Source organism: Mirounga leonina, unplaced genomic scaffold (genome assembly GCF_011800145.1).
Source record: "Mirounga leonina isolate KUSES-001 unplaced genomic scaffold, KU_Mleo_1.0 Mir_97, whole genome shotgun sequence".
Classification (NCBI taxonomy): domain Eukaryota; kingdom Metazoa; phylum Chordata; class Mammalia; order Carnivora; family Phocidae; genus Mirounga; species Mirounga leonina.
Genome location: NW_023270889.1, coordinates 778,200 through 796,322, shown reverse-complemented (window position 1 = coordinate 796,322; position 18,123 = coordinate 778,200). Strand labels below are relative to the sequence as shown.

The following is an 18,123-nucleotide window of genomic DNA, read 5'->3' as shown; positions in this document are numbered from 1 at the left end:
AATTGGATAAGTAAAATGGAGTCTTGGGGGCACCTGGGTGGCTCAGTCGGTTAAGCGTCTGCCTTCGGCTCGGGTCATGATCTCGGGGTCCCGGGATCAAGCCCTGTGCAGGGCTCCTTGCTCAGTGGGCAGTCGGCTCTCCCTCTCCTTCTGCCCCGCCCCCTCCCCCCCACTGGCTCATGCTCTCTCTGTCTCTCAAATGAATAAATAAAATCTTTAAAAATAAAATAAAATGGAGTCTCGGATGCCAAGTGAGGAGGTTGGATTTGATCTGTTAGGTAATGGGGAGTCTTTATAGGTCTTGAGGAAGGGAGCAGCAACTGAAAAGTCTGCCAAGGACATCAGACCAAGAAAATAAGACAGGAAACTGAGAAAGTCTTTTTATCACATAGGCTGATTCCCACAACCAGGTGGGCCCTTGGGAGTGTGTCAGTAAGAAGTGCAGGAATCTAATCTAGATGCTTCCCTTGGTCTATAGGAAGGAAAAAAGTGAATCTGGCTGAGCCACTGAAAACCACCCCTGAATCAGCCACAATGTTGCTTCTGGGCTCCTGAATGGAAAACAAATGAGAAAGCTGTCCTGAGGCTTTGCCAGTCTGCCCTGCCACCTCCGCCTCACCAAGTGCCCAGTGCTGGGCTGTGAAACCCCCAGAGGAACACTAATAACACTAATAATAATTCATAATAAATACACATATACGCAGTTTGCTCAAATTTTCTGAAGTGATAAGGGAGCTAATTCTCAAGGGTTTAGAGATCACTGCTCTAAACAAGGTTTTCCAACCTTTTCAAGTAGGAAAGAGCTCTTTTTATGACCCCTCACTTTGTGATATTTTTATGGCACTTCCTACATGAGAAAATTCATGATGACAGAAAGTACTATGAATCAGTATCAGTAATAATTTGAAATAGATTTGCACTGTATTAATTTCAAGAACACCCTCTCTCATGTAAAGAGAACATGGCATATATGTACATATACGAGTCTCACGTTAACGGTCTCTGGAGGAGGCTCGTAGAGCTGTGATCTCGTTCCCTAACTCCAAGCCCCACCTCCCCAGCTCCAGTGTCAACTCAGAGCCCAAGTCATTTTCCTTTATTTGCCCTTCGCCCAAGCCAAGGACACCATCCTTCTCCCTGCGCCAACAGTGCAGCAATCACAGAGGCAAAAATCAGACCTACTCCTGGAGCCTGAGATTCAGAAATTACAGGCAACTACTGATGAACTGGAAACTGGACCCCGGTATTGTCCAGGAAAACATATCAAATCATTTTGCTTTAGTTTGGGATGTGATTCCACCACTGTACCCTGACTCAGGCCGGAGAGAATCTGCTCGGAGATACCCAGTCTTCGCAGTTGCTGCTGTCACCTTTGATCAACTCTATTTAACAAGTTCGCGTGGACAGCGATTACGAGCAGGGCCTCGAGCCAGACTTCCCAGATACCGATCTTGCCTTAGCCCTTTCCTACCTGTGGCCTTGAGCAAGTTACTTCATCTATCTGTGCCACGGTTTATTCACCTGTAAAGCGGTAATGAAAATACTTTCTACCCTGTAGTGTTGTAGTAAGGATTGACTTAATTAATTTGTGAAAAAGCAACTAGTGCCTGGCACATAGGAATGAAATGAGTGAATAAATATTAGCCATCATCATCATCATCATCATCATCATCGTTATTTTACTACTGCTACTACTACCACCAGGGGCCATTCTCCTAAGCAATTTATTATATTTGTCCTTACTCTGGACCTTTGCCATAGAGCTGCTTACAGAATCTCTGCAAAAGGCTGCATTCTCAAATGCAACGTCATTGCTGGCAGGCATTAATGGTTTCCTGCAGGTCGGCTCACCCGGTTCTTATCATTCCCTGTTATTTCTGTACAGTTTTGGTTTTTTCAACCAACGGGACAGGGAAGGTAGGATTCATGACTTATGCTTCTTTTTTCTGTATTTTGCAACACTTATAATAGAGCCCGGGATCCCTAGAAAGTTCCCAGTAATAACAGGCTGACTCATTTATTGCTTCATTAATAATAGGCAATAAATCAGGAAACATGTCACTATATTCTCCTTCCTGGACTCTTGGACAGCAGTCCGGCAGTAGGTGACAAAGCACCTGTTGTTGGGTGGCTTTCCTCGCTCAGCCGCTGAAGCACTGGGCTCATTCGGGCCACCATCACCGAGTCCCACTTCCCGTCCCTTCCTCTAGTTTGCCAAGCGGCAACCTTTACACTCTGCTTTGCAAAGGCCCCATGTTCTCTTGTGTTATTGACTCCTGAACCCTGTTTCATCAATTGCTCTATTTCTTAAAACCTCCAAACTCTCTCTCAAAAGGGCTCCTTCCTCACTGCCTAAGCTCTGTCTCAGTCTCCTTCTCTTCTAAAATTATCTTCACGTGACTTTTCTACCTTCGCCAGTGACCCTCTTTTCCCTCATTCCTTTCAATGCGTAGTAAGTAGCCCACGAAGTCTGGCCTCCTCCCCCGCTCCCTTCCTTCACGCCTGGGATCCAGCTTCTGCTCCAACTGCCCTGCACAAACTCTTCTGCTGAGGCCCCCAAAGATCTCCTACTAAATAAATCCAGTCACGGTTTCTCAGTCAGACGCTCTTAGCTGCTTGGCTTCTCTTCTTGGCCCTGAGGACACTGCACCTACTCCGTTCTCCTTTATAAACCTTCTCTCATTGCTTCTTTGCTACCTCTTTCCAAGGGTCCTTTGTTCCCTTCTCCAAGGGTCTTTCAGTTTCTTCCTTTTCTTCTCTCTCTCCCTCTCAGAAGTTCTAACAATCCCTAGTACGTCCACCTTGGCCTCCATGCTTATAATTTCCCATTTCCCCTCCCCAGTTCTGCTCTTAAATATTCCTCCGTGTATACGATACTCCTCCTGTCCTCCCAAGTTCGAGTCCCAAATTTCCAAGCACCAAGTGAAAATGTGCTTGTGGATTTCTCTATTGCAATTCAAAATCACCAAAACCTGGACCCACCGTTCCTCTCCCCAGTGCGCTCCCCTTCCTGCCCAGTGTTTCTATGGCGCCCGCAGGGGTCTGACCTTCAAGGTCATTGTTGGGCCTCACTTTTCTTCAACCCCAAATTGAACATCAGGTCCTGCCAATTCTTCCTTCACAGTCTTTTTTTAAAAAAGGTTATTTGGAAATAGGTAATACATTTCCATGGCTTTAAAGGTAAAATTCGATGACAAGGTCAACATTGAGGGGGTCTCACTTCCACTCTTGTTCCCTTTCACTGTAAGGCCCCCTTAGGTAACTTGTTTTTGCTTCTGTCTTGTGTATCCTTCAGTGTTTCTTTATGTGACTATAAGCACAGATTCTCTCCCCTTCTTTCTTACACAAAATGAGGCATATTAAACACCATACTGTGTTGTATATTCTCTTTTGCCTGAAGATGCATCCAGCAGTTTTTCCCCTAGTAGTATATGGCGCTTCCTCATGCCCTTTTTAAAGCTGCATATAACCTGCTGTGGGTTATTAGTCCTCTGGTAATGTGGACACTGGTTATAAACAATGCAGCAAAGAATGATCTTTTTTTTTTTTTAAGATTTTATTTATTTACTTGACAGAGAGAGAGAGAGATAGAGAGAGCAGGAACACAAGCAGGGGGAGTGGGAGAGGGAGAAGCAGGCTTCCTGCCAAGCAGGGAGCCCGATGTGGGGCTTGATCCCAGGACCTTGGGATCATGACCTGAGCCGAAGGCAGATGCTTAATGACTGAGCCACCCAGGAGCCCCGCAAAGAATGATCTTATCCTTGTTCTTTTATAAGTGTGTACTTAAAAAAAACTCCCAGAAAGATAAAAGATGAATGTATCTGTCCTTCAGAGATTCTTAAATCCTTACCTTCTCACTCATTCCATTTGTCACCAGCACAGTGTTACATCTAGATCACCAGATAGCTTCCCTGCTGGCTATCATTGCTAGATTAACCTTTGCCCAATCACTCTTGGATGTATTCATCTGCCTGCTGGAAAATCTCCAGTCATCCTCCTTGTCTACCAAATAAATCACAAACTCCTTAGCCTGTATATAAAACCCACCGTGGTCTGCCAACGTACCCTCCTTTTCAGGTTCCTCTTAACAGTCTGCCCTTGGCTAGACAGCCTGCCCACTGCTTTCTAGATACACGTTGTGCTCTCATTCCTCCAGGCCTTGTTCTTCACCAGAAGTACTCACCCCTTCTGTATACCTGAACCCTGCCCCTTCTTTAAGGGTCTTCTTGAATGGCACTTCCCGCCTGAGTCTATCACTTACCACCTCAGCCAGAAATAATTCCACCTGACTTCCCCAAAGCCCTGTATTTAAATCAATTACATGGCGTTTGCCTTATGGTGCCTTCTACCATAACTATGTCTGTATGTAGCTCACCTTCCACACAATGTTGTGACTTCTTTGAAGGCAAACACTGTGCCTTCTGTATGTTTTATTTCCCAAAGTGCTCTTTATGGTTTTGCAAATATATAAGTCCCTCAGTAAATACTCCCTGGAAGACCGTTTATTGAGAGAAATCAGCCTTTTGGCTTGACCCCCACCCCCAGGGCTGGAAAAGGCTCGCAGGGAAATGAGACAAGAAGGTCTGATGGCTATAAAACACACACACGCACAGCGAGGCATGAACGCGCACAGACGCATCCATCCCGCCTACACAGAAGGCCAGCTCATAAATTCTGCCCATTTTAAAGCACTTGAGGATTAATGACAACAAAACTAAGTGGAACTCGGCAAGCATTTCATCCCTCTTGGAGGTTTGTGATTTTTCAAGGCTTAGGTTGTTTTATTCCATGGACCACAGACTTTAAAAAAAGTTACAGGGAAAGACTGGGTAAGTACTATAGCTGAAATAAGAGGTTATTCTCAAGAAAAGGTCACGATCATAATCTATTCTGGAAAAACGCTACATTAGGTTTCACAAAGTCTGGCTTCAGGGGCGCCTGGGTGCCTCCCTCAGTCGTTAAGCGTCTACCTTCGGCTCAGGTCATGATCCCAGGGTCCTGGGATCGAGCCCCGCGTCGGGCTCCCTGCTCAGTGGGGAGTCTGCTTCTCCCTCTCCCTCTTCCTCTGCTTGCTGCTTCCCTATTTGTGCTCTCTCTGTCAAATAAATAAATAAAATCTTTAAACAAAACAAAACAAAAACCTTTGTACTCTATAATCCCCAAATAGCAAGGTCTGTATCATTAGATAAAAAAGAAAGAAAAGAAAGAAAGTCTGGGATCAAGGGTGGATACTGTTCTATTACGTAGGCATTTTGTCTCATCAGGACATTGTTTTTCCCATCTAGAAAAAACAAACAAATCTTCCTGCAAAAGGAAAACATTTTTTCTCCCTCCAACATACCACCCCAACAGTGGTTCTCCACTTGCGTGGCAGGAAGAACTGTGAATCAGAGAAAAAAGGATGGTGTTCTCATCATCTTCTGTGATATAACCTGTTTACCTATCTTGACCCAACTTGGAATCTAACTGGAAAAGTAAAACTCAGAGTCCATTAGTGATTGTTCATGGAACAGGTTGATTTCAGAAGATGAGGACCAACTTCCTTCTACAGACCTACCACGATAATCTCTCCACACACAGGGAGGCAGCCTCTGGCCCGGCCCAGGCTCAGGCCGGTGTACCCCAAAAAAACTCACGGTGCCTTCTCCAGTTCAAGCTGCCATCACTGCAAGGCTCAAGTTCAGCAAAAATCTCCTAGGCAGCCTCGCTTGGGCTCTCTTGGGGCCCAAGAAGTGTACTTGTCGATGCCAAACCAAGCACCCATGATTTGCCAACTATCAAATCCACAGGTCTCTCTTCAGCCTTCACATCATCCGAACTCTCTCTGAAACTGCTGGAACCACACTGCACTTCTTTTTGAAACCCCTTCTCTTCCCTGACACGGCCCCTCCTGATTCTTCTATTTCCTCTGCTGGCTCTGCTTCCATGGCCTTCCCGATGCTCTCATTCTCCCCTCTTCTCTCCTCTGCCCTCTTTTTCTCTCTACTTTTGCTGATGAAGTTCATCCACTCTTATGGCCTCAACTTGCCCCTATGTATGGATCCCTCCCAAACTGACATCCTTCCCCAGCTCTGGCTCCACTTTCCACTTTTCCTACCGAATATCTTACCATGATGCTCCATGGCCTCCTCCCACCGGCAATGATCTGGCCTGTCTGAAACCAAACTCAGCAGCTTCTCCCCGCTGCCCCCCCATCAGTCTCCTCTTCCTCTTTAGCTCCCTATTTCAGCTACCCATCCAGGTCAAGCCCTATTCCACCCAGCTCTTCCCTCAGCTTCTCATCCCATATGTAATTGCCCACTACATGTCACCAATTCTGTGTGTCCTTTCTGCCACATTCCAACTGCGATGGCCAATGCCTTCAGCGACTCTTGTCTGTCAGGATAACGGCCCAACTGCTCTGCACCTCTACTTTTTCTATCAGACCAACCCATCCTCCAGAGTTTCTCACTTTACAACATAAGCTTGATTATGTCACCGCCTCACTCAAAATCTTTTAATAACTCCCCAAATTCCTTGATACCTGGGCCCAAATTAACTTTCTGGTCCCATTGCCAGTCAAGACCCGTCTGTCCTGAGATGTCTTCTGTTCTACCCTAACTTTGTGGGTCCACAGTGTTCTGTGTAAGGAGTTTCATAGAGTCCCTCTCACCTCCCACTCCTCGGATCAATACATGTGGAGGGCCAACTCTGGGTTCTCTACTCCCTTGAAATCTACTTGGCAAACTTATCCTGGTCCTTCAAAGACAAGACAAATGTTACCTTCTCTCTACAGCCTTCCCTGACCAGTGGTAGAACCCCTGATCTGCCTCATTTGTTTCCCCAGAACTGTGTTCCTGCCTCTATGATAATCTGTCCCTGCCTACTCTAAGATCTCTGTATGTTTCTAGAGGGCAGGGACTAGCAGTCTTCATTCATACACTGCACATCTAGCACAGTGCCACCAGACTTCTCACGTGAGCCCTCCAAGGGCTAAAATGGCACAGAGCTAAATTTGTACTCTTATGAAGGCAGCAAGTGTATGAGGAGATCAGCCTGAATGAAACAGAGAAATTCCAAATGGCGAATAATGTAGTTCCATTAGAAGATTTTCTTTTGCTGAAGGCCTTCCTGATGTCCCTTAAATCTCACAGACAAGTGGTTGCCTGTTCTGCCAGGAAGTGAGGACCCCCTCTTCTCCTTAGCCATGTCGGCCTTCTCTCGGAACACAACAGATGTGTTCTTAAGGCCTAGAAGAGCCCCACTGCGACCTCACTGTGGCCCACTGCTTCACCGTCCCCAGCATCAACCACTCACGGGCTTGCCACATTAATGGCCAGAGGAATCTAAAGTTTCATTAAAAACATGAGCTCAAAAGGCCCCAGGGAGCCCTAAGAAGGAACACATGTTCTGAGGTTAACAGAATTAATTATAAATTACAGAGGTTAATAATAAATTGAATTCCATTTTAACTTTCTCAAGCTCTAATTTCTGATATCTAGGCCCCTTATGGCCCAGGTATATTGGTTCCCTTCCCCTGTAGCCCTCAAACCCTCTTAGGCCCTTAAATCATTTACTTGTCAGGTAAGCTAGGCCCTACCTGAAGACCCAGGTCCATGGGGTACTTGAAGAAGTCCTAGGCCAGTGGCTCAGTTCTATCAAGCAGCGACATCTGCTGATCCATACTGTGTCCTAGAGACTGTATTAGGTTATAGGGGAGACCTAGTCCCTGCTCTCAGGGAGCTTCTGTTTCAGAGACAGAGGCATGTAAACAAAGCACATGTGAATGTGTACAAAGAGATCCGTGGCAGGAGTGTATGTAGTTCCTGTAGGACGGCCCAGCTGGTCACAGGCACAAAGCCCTGAGCTGACCCTAACCTTGGTTCCAGAGATATGTTCTGGCCCCAGTCCATCTGAACAAATATTTACTGAGCCTCTACTGCCAAGTTCCTGCCCTCATGGATCTTACACTTGGGCTTCAGTGTTAGCAGATGCCTCCTGATCTTGTTCTTCCGTACAGAGTACCTTCCAGAAAGCACCATTTCTCTAGGATGAGGGCTTGGTCTTTTTCTCAGCCAGATCTTCCAGGAACTTGAGTTCTGTACACAGAATTCAGGTCCTATTACTGGGACACTCACCCTGATGCTGAGTATACATACCTGCCCGTCCTTCCCTTGTGGACCTGTGGCTGGAACTTCTCATATTGTCCTTGGCCCACTGTATCTCCTTGCCCTCATCTGTAAACTATGGACAATAACAGTATCTCCCTCCAAGGGATATTATGAGTACTAAATGAGATAGCTTGGTACATGCTAAGCATTCAATAAATTAGCTATCATCATTATCTTTATTTCTAAGATCCCTGCCACACTGCCTGCCTCATCCATGGGCTTTCCCGCCTCTTGCTGAGGTGTGAGTTGGGGGCAGGAAGGGCCCTCCCCCCGCCGCCTGTCATCCCCACCCCCACCGTGCTTGTAGGTTGGCTTAGTTTGGCTCTCACAGGCTGGCCCACCCAGACCCAGTGGGGGAATCCATGTACCTCTCAGTGTCAGGTAGCCGTAAGCCAGGCTGGCCACAGCCTGTGCACATTTCCAGTGTTCTTCCCCAAAAATAATCCGAGAAAGGATGACACAGCGAATCAGCTCCTTGTTTGCTTGGGTATTCTGCAGAGAGCAAAGACATCATTATGCTTTTTGGAAAGGAGGGAAAGCTCTAGCCCAGGCTCTTCTCACAGGAATATAGGACTGAATTCACCTGTCGTCGTTTTCTCTTCTCTCCCCTTCCCATCCCATGACCAATCCAGCAAGGCCTGGTGGCTGTCCCTTATTCCTAAGTCCTCACACTAAGCTCTGTTCCTCAGTTCTGCCATGAGTACCTGATTCAAACCACGCTCACCTTTCACCCAGCTGACCACAAGAGCCGCTTCTAACTGCTCCCACTCTTGCCCCGCCCCCCTGCCCCGGTCTACTCTCAACATCATAGCCAGCGTGACTTCCTTTAACCTTTTATTGTGAAAAACTTTAGCAATATACAAAAATAGCATGGAGAGGGCTCACTTAGTTTCATGAGGTATCTACTCATGGTCAATCTTGTTTCATATCTATCCCCCTCATCCACCCACCCTATTATTTTGAAGAAAAATCAGATATTAAATCATTTCATATCTCATGAGCATCTCCCAAAGATACAGACTTAGACATATAACCAGAAAACCACTCTCACTAAAATATTAATAATTCTGTAATATTAAATATCTAGTCTCATAAATCTAATAATTACCTCATAAATCTAATATTTTTTTTTTTACAGTCTGCCTGTCCATACGTTGAGATCAGTCTCCTGAGTCTCTTTTCATCTATAGGTTCCGCTTCCAACTCTAGTCATTATCCAAACTGGCCAAGGAGTTGTCAAGCCTTAAAAACCCACACTTGTACTCTATGGCAGATGGTACTTGTCTGTTTCTGAAAGCAAAGGTTCTAGCCTGGGGCTGTGAAATATGAATGGGTACAGGCCAAGATGACTGTCCTCTGCAAGTCCTCTGGATGATTTACAGAGGTAAATTTATAGATCTATCCAAGTAGGGGTATCAGCTTCTATCATCTGCCTGTGAGGTGTCTCTTGGCCTTTCCTAAAGCCATCTACAGACCCTTCCTCTAGACATTTTAAGCTCATTTTTTTTCCCTAGCCAGGAAGTCAGTGTATGAATTCCTCAGTGGATAAATCATGCTCCAGGAACATGCTGGTGCCTGTGTTCTAATAATGAAGGTCACCGTCATCCTATCTCAGGCTCCCGGATTTTGAACATTCTATTAATAGCACTTGCTCTGAGGTCCTAGTTACCAAGTCTTTTCTCGCTCTGAGAAATGCACCTCTGGACTCTGACCTCTGTTGCAACCTCCCCTTTCTGGTGCTTTAGTTTGCTTATGAGTCCACTGAACCACTGGCATCTGAGCCTGGGCCTCAGCCTGGCTACCCTTGTTCTCAGCCTCCTGCCTCACTATCCTGGCCTTCTTGTTACCCAAGGGATCTCATTCTGAAACATTTCAGGAGAAATTAAAAAAAATTTTTTTTTTTAAATTAAAGGTAATCAAACATAAACACAAAGAACAAAACATTCATTTTCAATTTAAAGCCAGGAGCACAAACCCTCCATGGAAGAATGCACAGTGACCCTGGTGTGGAACCCGAAGGCAGGGTGGCTACCCCACTATGCTCTGCCTTGTTTTCTTCTGCTTATAAAGAAATATAACAACTTCCCCTACTTTGAGTGCTTCAATGTCCACTGAAGGCAGAGCTTCTGTCATCGTGGACATATTTTTAAAGGGAAACTAAAACCTCGTGGGCTTTTTGTTTTACCATTTTTTTCTTAATCAGCTGAGCTATTTTCTTCTGGGATTGGGCCAATTTCTCTTTAGGAAGAGACATGCAGACTGTGTTCTTCTCCTCCTTGGCTGTAGTGTCTTCTTCACTCTCTCCAGACCCACTAGAGGAACACAATTCTTCTCTTCGCTGGTATGCTGGGATCTTGGCTTGCTGAGACCTGTAGATACCAGAGAGGGACGTGGATTCAGATTTGACCTCTGTGTATCTCAAATCAGTTAAAGTTGAAGAACAAATGAGGGGTAGGGATATGCGCTCTATCAGAAACTTGAAGGAATAAAGTCTGGGGATAAGCTCGCGTCCCCCCTGAAGCGCAGAATCAGGACAGCAATGTGGTGATTCAAATGAAACAGATTTGTTAAACCACCCACCTCCCTCAGAGTCCCAGCTCTGCTACTTACTAACCATATGACCCTAAGCAAGTTAATATTTAATTTGTTTCTTTGTAAAATGGGGTCAATCAGAGGAGGTGACTGGATTAAATCAGATAATACTCATAAATCACTTAGCATCACGCCTGCTATTTAGTAAGTACTATTTTAATATTAGCTATTATTATTTTATTAGCTCCAAAACGGAAGTGCTGAATTGGAAGATCTCAAAGATCTTTTTCATTCTAAAATTCTGATCCAAACCAGGAAAGAAAATCGGTACAATGAAATAATGGGAAGGGAATTAACAGTTTGAGGCCAGACTTCACTGTCCTCTTTCATATTTCTTAAAAGTATTGGCCAACTAACTAAAGAGGATGTAGTCCCAATAAGGAGAGGGGAGGGAACTCCACAAAGTCAAGAGCAGATTCAGAAGCAAAATGGCCTTCTCAGTTGTATTAGAAATAAATGTGTTGAATAAAAAGCCGAGTGGACTGAAAATCTCCCCACTCTCCACTTGCTTCTCTCCCTCCTGCCTCCTCTCTCCCTCTCAGCCCCCTCTTTCCCTCCCACCCCTTCACGCCCCCCCCCTTCCTGCCCCCTCTACTGTCTCACATGCACAATGTAGATCTCTGACTTCAATGCTGAACATGATTATGAATGGGTAACTGGAAATGGTAAGGATAAAAGTCAAAGGAGGTAATCTTACACAAAAAAAGACATAACCACATCTTAACATTGCCAGAAAAATCAAAGTGATCCAGAAAAAACAGAATTCTGAAATCTTAAGAGCAGAAGAGAATGTTTAATTATAAACAAGTCTCCCAAAGGAATCACCTTTGTATATACAATTTTAAAAGTTGTACAACTTTTAAAAGTTCAACCACTACATAGTTTTAAAAATAAAATTTATCTTCCTTTTCCACTGATTAGATAAGTAATAAATGTTCACTGTAAAAAAAAAAAAAAAGAAAAAGAAGAAGAAAAACAAATGTCAAGTGTAATCTTTTACACTAGGTTTGAGAAATGACACGTTAACATCCATCCAGACTTCCTGTTCTAAATAACCAACCCAGAGGCACCTGAGCAAACCAGGTCACGGGGACAGGACAGCAACATTTCTTCAGGCCCAGGCCTGGCAAAATCACCTTCTGCCCACAAACAGAAGTGTGCTTTCAGAAGACATGCAAACTCAGTGGAAAAGCCAGAGAACATGGCTGATGCAAAGTGATCAGAAGGTAGGTGCTAAGCTTGCCTCCTCTCTGCCTGGTGAGTTAATGCTCCTCCTTCAAGACCCAACTCAGATGTCACCTCTGCTGGAGTCCCATACTAAAGTAGCAAGTAGAGACACCCTCCAAAGGACTTGCAAAAATTTCCTCCAAACTTCTACTATAGTGCAAATCACATTATAGTCACGTTTTCAAAATTCCTTTGTTTTGTTTCTGAGTCTTTGCCTTCTAGCAAATAAACTGCACCAGGGCCAGGGCTAAATCTCATTTATTTCTGAAACCCTGATACCTGGCTTACAGTAAAGATAAATAATGGCTTGTTAAATGATGCACAAATGAGTGAAAAAAAGAAAACATAGTCTTTAGGACACTTGAAAAATACTGAAGGTAGAGGGAATCTGTGGCAAAAGATCCTAAGTCAAGAAAACTAACAGAAAATTTAGTCCCTCAATAGAAGATTTTGCTTAGGCTGCATATTTCAAAGACCTGGAACAGAAGTTCAATCTACTGGGATCACCAAAGAGATTGCCAATTATGGATCTTAAAAATTATAAGCCCTAAATATTTTAAGTTCAGCCTTCAATAAAATTAAGCTGAGACCAAAAGCAGCAAGCTTCAACAACAGCGACCTCAAAGCAAGGAGAAACATTGAGGTCTTGACAAATGACTTGAGAATGCAAAGACCTAAACTAGCTTTGAACATCTTGTCATGAAAGATTAGAAAGATGACTGGAGAATACTGACCAGTCAGATTTCTTGAAAGATAAAATAACAGTCAGAATAAAAAGAATAGGCAGGTTGAATGAAAGGTCTGTCTTGCCAGGTTTATAACTTATTCTATATATTGCTATCAATAAATATGAATTCAGACTAGTAATAATAAATATGAATTATCTGATTACTTCCAAGATACTCTACCGTGAACGCTACATCTTAACTTCAATTTTTAAAGTTATACAACCCTTAACCTCAGGATATTTTATGAGGTGGTACAAAACGACTAAAATTAAGCACATGAAATGTGGCTAATCTGAATTGAGATGTGCTATAAGTATAAAATACACACTGAATTTCAAAGACTTAGCATGAAGAAAAAATATAAAATATTTCACTACTTGTTTTTTAAAATATTCCAGATATATTAAGATAAATACAGTATTAAAATTCAATTTACCTATTTCTTTTTTATTTTTTAATATGGCTACTGGACAATTTTAAATTACATATGTGGCTGGCATTTGTGACCTGCATTATATTCCTGTTTGATAGCATTGGTATAGATCAATGGTTCTCAACCAAGGGTGATATTGGCCCCAGGGGACATCTGGCAATGTCTGGAGACATTTTGGTTTGTTATTACTGGGACGGTGCTAATGGCAGCTACTGGGTAGAGACCAGAAATGCTGCTAAACATCCTACAATGCATAGGTCAGCCTTCTACAACAAAGAGTTAGCCCACCCAAAATGTCAACGGTGCCAAGGTTGGGAAACCCTGGTATAGAAAAATGGTTAAAGAATTGACTCTGCAATCCGGCCGCCCAGTTTGAATCACTAGCTGTGGGATTTGGGGCCAATTACTTAAGCTTTTTTTGATTCATACTCCTTAGCTATAAAATTATAATAGTATAATAGTACTAGCAGTACAGGGATGTTGGGGCAATAGATGACTTCATGTGAGTACTTAGTGCCTGGCACAAAGTATTTGCTCAATAAGTATTAGCTATTATGATGTGAAAGTTTTACTTATTGTCTCTTTATTTCATAAAACAATTTTAATTTACTCATTATCTTTGTTATATTTAATTCTCCATGACTTTATCAATCTTGGTATAATTAACCTATCTATAAAAAATAAAATTTCCCAGGGCGCCTGCGTGGCTCAGTCATTAAGCGTCTGCCTTCAGCTCAGGTCATGATCCCAGGGTCCTGGGATCGAGCCCCGCGTCGGGCTCCCTGCTCAGCGGGAAGCCTGCTTCTCCCTCTCCCCCTCCCCGTGCTTGTGTTCCTTCTCTCGCTGTGTCTCTCTCTGTCAAATAAATAAATAAATAAAATCTTTAAAATAAATAAATAAATAAAATTTCCCTTCAGTTAGGAAAAAACAATTATGTTCCTTCTCACACAGGTTGCACAATTACAAATGGATTGTATAGCAGAATCGTTATTAAAACACACCACAGAAGCTCAACCTTCTCTTCTACATAATATGCACGCAAAGCTCCGCAGCCCAGGTTTGCCTTAAGTGGGAGGTCGGTGTTCCAGGCCAGTGACTGAGTGTGATGTCAAGGTTCTGTGGTACTTACAGGTGGAAGCAGAAATCCCAGTCGATGTCACTGCTGACAGTTGGAATGCGGATGGGGCTGGCTTGCATCTTCGTCCTACCAAGAATCACAAGTCAGGTTGGCTTTGGAAAAAAAAAAAAAAAGGCTTAGAAGTCTGTTCTATTTTCCCTCTGTTGGATGCTATTAACATTAAACTGAAACTGCCCAAATACATAACCCATCTGAAATCCATAAATAGACTATCCTCACTCATGTCTAGAGACACCTAGAAGGCAGAAATTAAAGGTATTTGTCAAATTAAACCTCTGAATTAAATTTCTTTCCCCTAATTCCTACTCCAGAGTACCTCCAAAATCCCTGACTTTTTTTTTTACCCCCTTAAAGCCAGTATATTTACAGCTCCTGAATCATCAAAACTATGTTCTCCTACTCAAGTCAGATATTGTTTTTGCCAGATGGATCCAACCAAGCAACCAGTTCTAAGCATTAAATGAAGTATAGCCACCGTATTGGTTAATTCTTCTCTTTGGCCCTAGGGCCAACCCACCATTTAATAGGAGGTACTAGTTAAGGAACACACAAGCGTCTGTTTGGGTATTGTCCCTAGCTGAGGGGGGAAATGACTGAAACCTCATGACAAACATCTGACTTATAATTATTTGTGAAATTCAATTCTCATGGCTCTCCCTTTAAATCAAATCTAAATCGAATGCACAGTTCTGCACTGAACATTAACACCCACCAAGTCGCTCCTCATTTCACCCTGCAGAATGTCACTCCTTCCCATCTGAGCCCTGAGTAGCTCTCTCTGACACAGGCTCCAGAACATCCACAATCCAAACACCAGAAGGAGATTAATTTCTTTCTAATCTCTACTTTCAAAACTATGGCCAGGGCGAGGAGTTTTGAGTTCCCAACCTCCTAAATTCTGTTCTATGAGGTGCTATACGGTCCTGAATAAATTAGACTACCAAACTTTGGCCCCTCTCTCAAATGCAAAGCGCTTCCCTCTTCCCTTCACCGCAACTTCGTAAACCCTGAGCCACATCCTGAGCCCCAGGTGAGCATCCCGAGGCTTCTTTCTTGCGGGTGGTGCCACAGAGGCTCCAACTCGAAAACCACAGGCGGGGAGCAGCAAGGCAGGGGTTGGGCCGCCCACCTGGCCGAGGGCAGAGAAGCCACGCCCCGGAACTAGCCTTCCTGGCGCCCTCAGCAGGAGCGCTCGGCTTCCTCGGGCGGCGTCAGCGTCCTGGCCTCGGCGGACTTCGTTCAGGGCGCCGCACAGGCGCCTGGCGGAAGCGAGGCTCTCTGCGCGGTCGGCCTGGCGCGCGGGCAGCCCGGGTTCCGGCTCGAGAGACAATGGGGTTGCCATGGGAACGGAACGCCGCGGACGGAGCCGGGAGCGTCGGCGCCTGTAGCCATGGCGACGCGGGGCACTTCCGGCCCCGGAAAATCCCCGGGCCACTCCCGGGCGCTTCTGCAGCACCCTTGGGCTTTCCGGTCTCCGCGGGCGTGACTCGCTCAGCCTCGGGCTCGTCCCCAAACTTCCCTCTCCTGCGGTTGCATGGTCACCTGTTGTTTTTCTGAAAGGACTTTAGCTCTCAGGCATGAAGATGCCGGAAGCGGAGAGAAATCCCATCGCAGGATGGAAGAGGGCGCCGGGCTCCAGGACCCCACCTACTTAAAACTGCGGCGTACCGGACTAAATGGGCGCCTCCGCGCACTCTGCACCCCCGAAGCCCCCCCGGTGTTCTGGCTCTCCGGACTGGAGAGGAAAGGCTCAGATGTAACTGTTGATGGTGTCAGCACCGTCTGTGTTTCCTCTCCCGGTAAGATTTGAGCTATGCTTGATCAGGAAAGCGGAGTGTCCGAAATGAGTACTTTAAGGAATGAACCACTAGTTCTACTACTGATTAGCAGTTCCAACAATATTTTCGAGGGGTGGGGCACATTTAGCAAACACCACATAGCCCTAATTTATGCAGCATGTATTCTTTTTTTTTTTTTTTTAAGATTTTATTTATTTGAGAGAGAGAATGAGAGAGAGCATGAGAGGGAAGAGGGTCAGAGAGAGAAGCAGACTCCCCGCCGAGCAGGGAGCCCGATGCGGGACTCGATCCCGGGACTCCAGGATCATGACCTGAGCCGAAGGCAGTCGCTTAACCAACTGAGCCACCCAGGCGCCCCATGCAGCATGTATTCTTATACCATTCCTCTTCAGGAGCCTGAAATTCACAATGATAACAGTAATTCAGATCTGACAGGTGCAGGGCAGTTGGGGTCAGTACGCAAACCAACAGCACCAGCTCCGCAGCCTTGTGCGGAAGGGTGTTATCACAAACCCTACGGTGAACGAGGGGCCTATGACAAGTCAAGTTGAAGATGGTATGTCCTCGTTTTTTTAAAAAAAGGGGGAAAAAAGCAGGTTCTGTAGAGAGAGAAGGAAAATATTTACCAAGAACTTGAAAGGTGGTGTTTACATTTGGTGTTTGTTCTTTCCAGTTCCAGGTTGAAGTCTGCTATTGATCCAAGAATGCCAAGATAGACTTTCTGCAGTTAGGTTGGAGGAGCTATTTAAATGAGTTTGCTTCTCTTAAGTGAAACCTGAACCGCATTTTAACTTAAGGTTTAAATCTGTGCCCTCAAGATCCTGCGCCAGAATTTTAGGAGGATCCCACCCCCTTTATTCTGTTCCCTAAGAGAACTCCCAACCTGGAACAAGGATGAGAGCAATGAACTCCGCTTCAAGATTTCAGGGTTCTGGTTTTGACTCTGTGTGGAGTCTCACTTTTCTTGCTCACACAATGAGAGTATTTGTTACCACTTGCTTTCTACAACCCCTCCCAATTTCCAGGATTCTGTGGTGGCAAACCGCAGGTTTTTGTGACTCTATGAACAATACTTAACACATATGGGGATCAAAAGGAAGAACTGGTTTCCTGTTCTCTAACACTGATTCCCCTTACCCTTGTTAAGTTGGTCTTCATCAAATTGAAAAGTTTTAATGTTTTCATTTTAGGAATTGGCTGGGAGGTTGTTTCTAAGTATATGAAATGTAACTTCTGGTTCCTGAACACCAGCTTCTGCCCATCATTGTGAAGTGAGGTACCAGAACAGGCACTGAATTCCCATTCTAAAAATGACAGTCTGGTTCCACCTCCATTTAATTAGCTTTGACCTTGGGGCACCTGGGTGGCTCAGTCAGTTAGGCGTCTGCCTTCAACTCAGGTCATGATCCCAGAGTCCTGGGATCGAGCCCCACGTCAGGCTCCCTGCTCAGCAGGGAGTCTGCTTCTCCCTCAGACCCTCCTCCCTCTCATGCTCTCTCTCTCTCTCACTCCCTATCTCTCAAATAAATAAATAAAAGCTTTAAATAATAATAATAATTAGCTTTGACCAGAAACAATTCACCTGTAAAATTAGAAGTCAAATTAAAAAAATGTTGAACTCTCAGAGTTCCAAACCTGTGTGCTGTTTTTTTTCCCTTGCCTTGCCATATTCACCCTGTCCCCAAACATAAACCTTAGTTACAGGTAAATGTGCTTTAGGTTTGTTTAATAACTCTGGAATGGGATGCTAGTAATCTTGCTTTTATGGTGTATGTTCACTCCACAGTCCCTTCCTTGATCCTGAGGTAGAAGAGGCAAGCACTGCTATTGCAGAATCACCTAAAGGAAGCATGTGTACAGGGTACTTCTAGATTCTTCCATCCCCAAATAAATGAATTATTTTAACCGCAAGAACTGTGAAACTTAAGGACAAGGAAATCAAATAAACTTTCCTTTGGACTGTGTAATTTCTTAAAACACATTTTCTCTCCTCTTAAGACAAGGTTAGATACCTTACTTCTGAGCTCCCATACTATCCCATCCACAGTCTCATCTT

The 18,123-nt window shown here is 44.5% G+C and overlaps 1 protein-coding gene across 2 annotated transcripts in view; it reads right to left on the bottom strand.

The window, feature by feature from the left end:
* TTC23L (tetratricopeptide repeat domain 23 like) overlaps positions 1 to 15,354 on the bottom strand; it is a 51,267-nt gene extending 35,913 nt beyond the window's left edge. For both annotated transcript variants that reach the window (XM_034999149.1, XM_034999151.1), the window contains exons 1-4: positions 14,981 to 15,354; positions 14,260 to 14,360; positions 10,336 to 10,519; positions 8,519 to 8,642 (exon numbers count right to left, since the gene is read on the bottom strand). In XM_034999149.1, the coding sequence (XP_034855040.1) occupies positions 8,519 to 8,642; positions 10,336 to 10,519; positions 14,260 to 14,327 (376 nt within the window). In that variant the 5' untranslated portion in view covers positions 14,328 to 14,360; positions 14,981 to 15,354. The remainder of the gene's footprint in view (positions 1 to 8,518; positions 8,643 to 10,335; positions 10,520 to 14,259; positions 14,361 to 14,980) is intronic.
* Positions 15,355 to 18,123: the final 2,769 nt, after the last annotated feature.